General features: G+C 64.7%; 1 protein-coding gene across 1 annotated transcript; it reads left to right on the forward strand.

The window, feature by feature from the left end:
- The first annotated feature begins 1873 nt into the window (after positions 1-1873).
- FBXL16 (F-box and leucine rich repeat protein 16) lies at positions 1874-5868 on the forward strand. The gene is made up of 5 exons (XM_086621943.1): positions 1874-2569; positions 3159-3667; positions 4079-4163; positions 4723-4786; positions 5720-5868. The coding sequence occupies exons 1-5, from the start codon at positions 1874-1876 to the stop codon at positions 5866-5868; spliced, it is 1503 nt and encodes a 500-aa protein (XP_086478069.1).
- The last annotated feature ends 2514 nt before the right edge of the window (positions 5869-8382 follow it).

Below are 8382 nucleotides of genomic sequence, written 5' to 3' on the forward strand. Positions count from 1 at the left end.
CCGCTGGCTGCATTTCAGTCCGGCGACTTGTCGGCATCTGTCTCCTCCTGTGACCATCCCCTCGGGCTCCCCAGGCCCCAGGGCTGCCCCTCTGCCACCACCTGCCCTCTCCCTGGGGACAGCCAATGTGCTGAACGACTCCGGCTGTGGGCTCCATGCCGGAGCGACAGCCTTTCCGTGCCGCCTGGTAATTATCCGTTTGGATTTGTGCTGGACGGCTGTGTTAGACACCCCGGTGCACGTTCTGTTTCCTTCCCTAACCGCTGCCAAGCCCCAAGCCGCTGGTTTTAAGTTTCTTCCTTCTTTCCCTTCCTCTTCTCTTGCTTTCAAGCAAATCTAACACACGTCCAATCATCAGGAGCCCAGCTCCGCTGTCGGGCAGCGTGAGCGGAGGCGGCAGAGACTGTATCGGAGCGGGGAGCGGCGCCAGACTGTCTGCACAGGGCCGGATTCGTCCCCCGAGGCCGGGCTCTCGCAGTGCCACTGCCACTCGAGCAGTGGAAGCTTCATCAGCTCCCGCCATCCCTGTGCCATGGCCCCGCCGTGCCGGGGAGCGTGCCCCCGGGAGACGTTGCCGACGGTGCATCCCAGGGGGTTTGCCAGCTGTGCCACCACTGGATGGACATGCCAGTCATCCCTCCGGACTCGGGGACCACAACCCTGTCTGCTGGTCCCTGGGCTGGAAGCCGCTTTCCTGGGCTCCAGCTCCTCAACGTGTCCCCGTGAGCTTCCTGGAGCCCAGCACCCTCCAGCATCCGAGCCGGCACGGTTTGGCACAGCCCTGGCAAACAGGGTGCAGGCAGGACAGACAGCACAGCAGCAGGGCCTGGTGCCAGGCACCGGCTGGGGTAGGGAGGGGGGGGCCCCCGAGCCCCCATTAATTATTTACCTCCGTATTTATAGAGGGAAACGCGTTGAATAATGGATGGTGGGGTGCGGTGGAGCCGTTGGAAAACCGACCTCACTGCCGCTGAAATATTTATTGGCCTGGTTTGCCGGGGGGCCGCCCGGCTGCCGTGAGGCTCGGCAAGGCTCCTGCCCGGCACAGGCTCAACCACTGAGCGCCTGGCTGGCACGGTGAGCGGTGGTCTGCTCGGCCACCGCTGCTTCCTCGCCCCTCTGCGAAGATGATGTGAGGGCTGGAGCATTTCTGCTATGGAGACAGGCTGAGAGAGTTGGGGCTGTTCAGCCTGGAGAAGAGAAGGCTCCGGGGAGACCTTCCAGCACCTTCCAGTGCCTAAAGGGGCTACAGGAAAGCTGGAGAGGGGCTTTGGACAACGGGGTGTAGTGACAGGACACAGGGCAATGGCTTTAAACTGAAAGAGGGGAGATTTTGATGAAATCTAAGGAAGAAATTGTTCCCTCTGAGGGTGGTGAGGCACTGGACCAGGTTGCCCAGAGAAATTGTGGCTGCCCCATCACTGGAAGTGTTCAAGGCCAGGTGGGATGAGGCTTTGAGCAACCTGGTGTAGTGGAAGGTGTCCCTGCCCATGGCAGGGTGTTGGACTAGATGACCTTTAAAGGTCCATTCCAACCCAAACCAGTCTATGAGTCAATGATCCTGCTCCCATCAGTGGCCGGATCCCAGACTCCAAGAGGGATGTGAACATCCAGGGACAAATCCCCATCCATCCCCCATCGCAGTGGACACCAGAGCCACTCAGCCCCTTGGAGGTCCCCGCTCTGTTCCCCTCTGCAGCTGTCCCCAGCAACCCTGCACCGCCTGGTGCCCCATGTCACCCTACTCCCAGCGCAAGGACCCCCAGGATCTCCCTCCCCACCAGTGCCACGACATCCCCCAGCCCTGCCCGCCCTCCCTGTCGGCCTGGCAGCCCTTACCCACACCCCTCTGTTGCAGAGAGACCTGTGGAAGATGTCGAACCCGAGAAACGGCGACACCAAGCCCCCATGTTTACCCCGCAATGGACTGGTGAAGATCCCCACTCAACCCAACGGCCTCGGCTCTGCGAGCATCACCAAAGGCACCCCCGCCGTGAAAAACCGCCTGTGCCAGCCTTCCTCCGTGCCTGCCATCCTCAGCCCAGCCTTAGCCCACCGCAGCGACCTACCCATCCCCAGCCTGGCCTCCCCGCTCTCCTTGGCCACTCTGGCCAGTGTCTCCTCCCCTCCCGGCTCTTCCTTGGTGGGACTGAACACGAGCGAAAGCTCGGAGCAGCCCTCGCCAGAGCGGCTGCCCGGCTCGCCCACAGAAAGGCAGCTGGCAGTGGACGAGAAGATCCTCAACCGCTTGTTCTGGTACTTTTCGGCGTGCGAGAAGTGCGTGCTGGCGCAGGTGTGCAAGGCGTGGCGGCGGGTGCTCTACCAACCCAAGTTCTGGGTGGGCTTGACACCTGTCCTGCACACCAAAGAGCTCTACAACGTCCTGCCTGGTGGTGAGAAGGAGTTTGTCAGCCTGCAGGGCTTCGCCGTCCGCGGCTTCGACGGCTTCTGCCTCGTGGGTGTCTCTGACCTGGACATTTGTGAGTTCATTGACAACTACCCCCTCTCCAAGAAGGGGGTCAAGTCCATGAGCCTTAAGAGGTCGACCATCACGGACGCAGGGTTGGAGGTAGGTGACCCCAGCGAGGTGATGGGGGTGGCCGAGACGTGGCAACAGTGGGTCCTTCCTGGCAGCCCTGGGGACACACATGTGGGCAGAGCTTTCACCGGCCACAGGCAAGGAGCTGGTGGGCAACGTGGCCATCCTGGGGCTGCGCCCTCCCGGGCGGGTGGGGAGGGTGCTGTCAAGGAGGGGTCATCCCTGCTGCCTGCGGATGCTGCCCTCACCCATCCCTGCGGGGAAGGCAAAGCCATGTGTGGTGGCCATGCTGGTGGGGGGTGGATGTGCCAGTGGGCGATGGATGTGCCAGTGGGTGGTGAGCAGGGCTCAGGGAATGGGGACATCCGTGCTCGGCTGGCTCGGCTCCATGGCCTCAGATGGAGATAGGGCAACTCATGGTCCTGCACAGGGCCAGCTGAGGTCCTCACCGAGGTCCTCTGGCCCACGCCATGGCCAAACACTGGGGTCCCTGCCCGTCTCCTCCCATTCATCACCTATGAAGAGTCCCAGGGGGCTCAGAGGGCACCAGGGCGGGGGTGTGGGGCTGCACAGGGCAGGCGGTGGTGCCCACCATGCCCTGACCCCCTGCCCCTTCCAGGTGATGCTGGAACAGATGCAGGGCGTGGTGAGGCTGGAGCTGTCGGGCTGCAACGACTTCACAGAGGCCGGGTTGTGGTCCAGCCTCAACGCCCGCATCACGGCGCTGAGCGTCAGCGACTGCATCAACGTGGCCGACGACGCCATCGCCGCCATCTCGCAGCTCCTGCCCAACCTCACCGAGCTCAACCTGCAAGCCTACCACGTGACGGACACGGCGCTCGCCTACTTCACCGCCAAGCAAGGCTACACCACCCACACCCTCCGCCTCAACTCCTGCTGGGAGATCACCAACCATGGCGTGGTCAACATGGTCCACAGCCTGCCCAACCTGAGCGTCCTCAGCCTCTCGGGCTGCTCCAAGGTGACGGATGACGGCGTGGAGCTGGTGGCCGAGAACCTGCGGAAGCTGCGCAGCCTCGACCTCTCCTGGTGCCCTCGCATCACCGACATGGCCCTGGAGTACATCGCCTGCGACCTGCACAAGCTGGAGGAGCTGGTGCTTGACAGGTACGGAGCCGCGCTTGGCCACGGTGGGCCATACCAAGCCTTGCGGAGGCATGCCGAGCAGTGCCAAGGCATGCTGTGCCATGCCAAGCCATGCTGAGCTGTGCCATGCTGAGCCATGCCATGCCATGCCATGAGCCATGCCATGCTGAGCCATACCGAGCTGTGCCAAGACTTACCATGCCATGCCATGCCGTGCCATGCCATGCCACACCGAGTCATGCCAGGCCATGAGCCATGCCATGCTGAGTCATATCGAGCTGTGCCATGCCATGCCATGCCACACCATGCCCAGCCATACTATGCTATACCGAGCCATGTCGGAGGCAGTGGGTGCAGAGGGGGGGCTGTGCTCTGGGGACACCCATGGGTGCCCTGCTGTGGGCCAGCCCTGATGCACCATGTCCCTGGCAGGTGTGTGCGGATCACCGACACCGGCCTCAGCTACCTGTCCACCATGTCGTCCCTGCGGAGCCTCTACCTGCGCTGGTGCTGCCAGGTAGGTGGGGGAGCATCCCCCAGGACCAGCCTGAGCTCAGGGTGGGCACCCCGGGCCGGCTGGAGCCCCCACCACTTGGCACTGGGAAGCAGGGAGAGGACAGGGTGCTCAGGTGGGCTCAGCAGGACTCAGCCCCAGCACCCTGTGCCATTTCCCCGCCCCAGCACCCAGCATCCTGGCCCCGCCCCCTGCCCCAGCACCCAGCATCCTGCCCCAGCACCCTGCACCCAGCACCCTGATCTTGCACACTGCTCCTGCACCCAGCACCCTGCACCCAGCACCCTGCCCAACACCCAGCACCCTGCCCCAGAACCCTGCCTCAGCACGCTGCCCCAGAACCCAGCACCCTGCCCCAGCACCCTGCACCCTGCCCCAGCAGCCAGCACCCTGCCCAGGTACCCTGTCCCCACACCCAGCACCCAGCTCCGGGCCCTGGCACCCTGCCCAGCCACCCTGCCCCAGCAATGCTGAGCCCCCAGTACCGCAGCAGCCCCCACCCCGCCCCCGGAGCCCCCCTTTGCCCCCCCCAGACCCACTCCCACTCCCTTTTCTTTTGCAGGTGCAGGATTTTGGGCTGAAGCACCTCCTGGGCATGGGCAGCCTGCGCCTCCTCTCCCTGGCCGGTGAGCCCCCTGCCCCGGGACTGCCTGGCCGGGGCCCCTCGGGGTGGGGGGGACACCGGGGGTGGGGACCGGGACAGTCTCGGGGCCAACCCCCCTCCCATGGCACAGCTCCCACACCCCCCGAACCACCCGGGCACCAGCACCCAGCCCCGCTCTCCAGGGATAAGTCCGTGATGGGATCTTGGGGTGCTGGGGGTTTTGGGGTGCAGGGGTTTTGGGTGCTAGTGTGTTTGGGGTGCTGGTTTTTGGGGCGCTGTTTTTTTTGGGTGTTGGCATTTTGGGGTGCTGGGGGTTTGGGATGTTAGTGTGTTTGAGATGTTGGTTTTTCGGGGTGCTGGTGCTTTTGGGTGCGAGTGTGTTTGGGGTGCTGGTTTTTAGGGGTGCTGGTATTTTGGGGTGCTGGTTTATTTTGGATACTTCTTTGGGAGATGACAGTGTTCTGGGGTGCTGGTGTTTTGAGCTGCTGGGTGTTTGGGGTGCTGGTGTTTCGGGGTAACAGTGTTTTAGAGTGCTGTTTTTTGGGGTACTGGTGTTTGGAGGTGCTGGTGTTTTGGGGTGATGGTGTTTTAGAGTGCTGTTTTTTGGGGTACTGGTGCTTTGAGGTGCTGGTGTTTTGGGGTGATGGTGTTTTAGGGTGATGGTTTTTGGGGGTGCTGGTGGTTTTGGGTGGTAGTGTGTTTAAGGTGCTGGTTTTTTTGAATGCGTTTTAGGGGGGCTGCTGGAGTTTTAGGGTGCTGGTTTTTGAGATGCTGGGTTTTGGGGTGCTGGTGTGTTTGCAGTGCAGCTTTTTGGGGTGCTGTTTTTTGGGGATGCTTTTTTAGGTGGGCCGCTGGTGTTTTGGGGTCCTGGTATTTTGGGGTGACAGTGTTTCAGGGTGCTGTTTTTCGGGGTGCTGCAGTTTTGGGGTGACGGTGCGCCCTGCTCCTCTTGCAGGCTGCCCTTTGCTGACCACGACGGGGCTGTCGGGGCTGGTGCAGCTGCAGGAGCTGGAGGAGCTGGAGCTCACCAACTGCCCCGGAGCCACCCCGGAGCTCTTCAAGTACTTCTCCCAGCACCTCCCGTGCTGCATGGTGATTGAATAGCCCTGGATCAGGCCCCCCCACTCCCGCACCCACCCCACCACCGCCCCGGCTGACATCGCCCACCCCATTTCTTTCCGTCTACTGGGGGACAGGAAAGACACCGTCGCTTCCAACCGACCCTGGACCACCCCCGTATTGACACCCCTGAAGGACGTGGAGCTCTTGGGGGGTGATGGGGGACGGTGTCACCCCATGGCCGGAGCACCCCCCCCGGGAACCCTGTAAATTCCACCCGCACCACTGCCAGTGCCCGTCCTCCTCCCGGCGTCCTGCCAATCCCTTCTGGACGGACAAACAGACTTCATGGAAACTCGAAGTGGGAAGGCGATGGCAACATCAACCCCCCTGGCCTCATCCTGCCCCCCACCCCGGTGCCAAGCGGGCACATGGTCCCACCGCCAACGATGCTCCTGGGGACCAAAGGATATTCCCGGGGACCAAAGGATGCTCCCGAGGATGGACAAGAGGAGGATGTTTATTTTTGACAACCATGGGTGATGGCAGAGGCTGGATGGGTCCCTTTGCACCCCTGGAGCGGGTCACCAAGCTGCCCCCACCCCATGCTGTGCACCCCCCCGAGCCCCCAGCCCTGATTTTGGGGTGCCCGGCGCTTTCTCCCGGTGAATAGGATGTTTTCCTCCGCCCGCCCACACTCCCACCGCCCTCGCATGCTCGCTTGCTTCAGTCTCGTGGTACGGCAGGTTCCGGGGTACCCGGGGGGACGGTGACGAGTGGCAGCCCCCGCCCAGCTCCCCCATACGGCTTTGCTCAGGCCGGATCCTGCCCTGGGAGCTGGGGTCTCCCAGCAAGCATCACCCCTCACCCCGCGGACCCCCCTGCACCCCGGTTTCCATGGGGTCAGTGGGGCAATGCTGGTCCCCGTGGGATGCCAACACTGAGGAGTGACCCGTCCGGCTGGGATGGGGGGGACCGGGGCACCGGGGCCAGGTCCGAGCCTTCACGGGGACACCTGGGGGCACAGAGCGAAGGCAGGAGGTGGCACCTCAGGACACGCTGCCACCGCCACCGCTCTTGCCACTGGAAAACCATTGCCCTGACGCCAGTGGCAAGTGGGGGGCCGGGGGGACCCCTGGCCTGGGCTGAGCCAGGGCTGAGCCAGGCACGGTGCTGGGGTGCCCATGGGGGCCTGGCACAGGAGGGGACTTGGTGGCCGTCCCCGGGGCATCGCCCGCTGCCACACCAGCTGCCCGCGTGGCCCCGGGAGGAGTGTGGGCACGGACACGGGCATGGACACAGACATGGACACGGACACGGACACGCTTTCGGTTTGTTTTGCCTTTGTACCAGCCGGGAAGGAACTGCTGCACCACCCCCGCCGCCTCCGCGCCCTCCTTTGTCCAAAACGCCCCTTTCTGGCCCCAAAATGGCACAAGGACCCTCGAGGCCCCGGAAGGGGTTTTTGGGGTGCACTGGGAGCCAGCGGGGCCACGGGACAGGGTGGCATCGCTGGGGCACGGAGCACCCCGGCACGGTGCCAGGCAGGCTGGGAGGCTGTCTGCACCCTCAAACCCACCAGTGCCCGCGGGACATGGGTGCCAAGAAGGGGGGCGAGGGGCCGCGGACAGGCACATGAGGGTCCCCCCCAGTCCTGCCGGTGATGGCAGCAGATGGGGGGTGCCAGCAGCCCTGTGCACCCCCACAGTCCCACGACGCATGGACAGCCCCAGCACAGCCCCAGTCCCGGGGCTGGAGTGTCCCCATTACCCATCTCTGCAACCCCATGGCACTGCGCCCCCATCGTCCCCTGGGCACCCCCATGGCAGTGCCCCCTCATACCTCTCAGTGCCCCCTCGGACACTCATCTCCCGGTGTAGCCCTGTACCTCCCTGTGTAGCCACCCCCCATGTACCCCTAAACCCCAGGGCACCCCCAATCTCCCAGGCAGCCCCACACCCCCTATACCCCGAGCGCACCCCATATCCCCCCGACATCCCCATTTTCGCCCTGGCATCCTCACCCCAATTCACCCTGTATCCCCCCGACACCCCCATTTTCCCCCTGGCATCCTCACCCCAATTCACCCTGTATCCCCCCGACACCCCCATTTTCCCCCTGCACCCCCACCCTGCCCTGGGCCTCACATCTCCCCGCACCCCCACCCCCGTTCCCCCTCGGCACCCCCATTTCCCCCCCCGCACCCCCAGTGTCCCCCCCGCTCCCCCCCCGCCCACCGCGCCCCTCCCGCCCCGCCCACCGCGCCCTGCCGGGGGCGGGGCCTCATTTGGGGGCGGGGCTTCACCCCGGGGCGGGGCCTGACCGGGGTGACGAGTCGCGGCCTGGGGATGGGGCGGGGGGTGGGCGGGGCTCGGCGGCGGAAGGGGGCGGGGCGAGGGGCGGAAGGGGGCGGGGCGAGGGGCGGAAGGGGGCGGGGTAAAGGGGCGGAAGGGGGGCGGGGCAAAGGGGGAAGGGGGCGGGGCAAAGGGGGCAGGCTGAGGTGGCCGTTTCCGTGGCGGCGGCGGCGGCTGGCGGGGCCTGCTGGGCCCGAGCTGCCGG

The sequence above is a fragment of the Tauraco erythrolophus genome, chromosome 17, assembly GCF_009769465.1.
Source record: "Tauraco erythrolophus isolate bTauEry1 chromosome 17, bTauEry1.pri, whole genome shotgun sequence".
Taxonomy (NCBI): domain Eukaryota; kingdom Metazoa; phylum Chordata; class Aves; order Musophagiformes; family Musophagidae; genus Tauraco; species Tauraco erythrolophus.

What these genes read in the sequence shown, in the direction of transcription:
- FBXL16 (XM_086621943.1), top strand. Translation starts at nt 1,874, where the DNA reads ATGTCGAACCCGAGAAACGGCGACACCAAGCCCCCATGTTTACCCCGC. An exon ending in TCACGGACGCAGGGTTGGAG is followed by an intron (nt 2,570 to 3,158) that starts GTAGGTGACCCC and finishes TGCCCCTTCCAG; the next exon opens with GTGATGCTGGAACAGATGCA. An exon ending in ACCTGCGCTGGTGCTGCCAG is followed by an intron (nt 4,164 to 4,722) that starts GTAGGTGGGGGA and finishes TTTCTTTTGCAG; the next exon opens with GTGCAGGATTTTGGGCTGAA.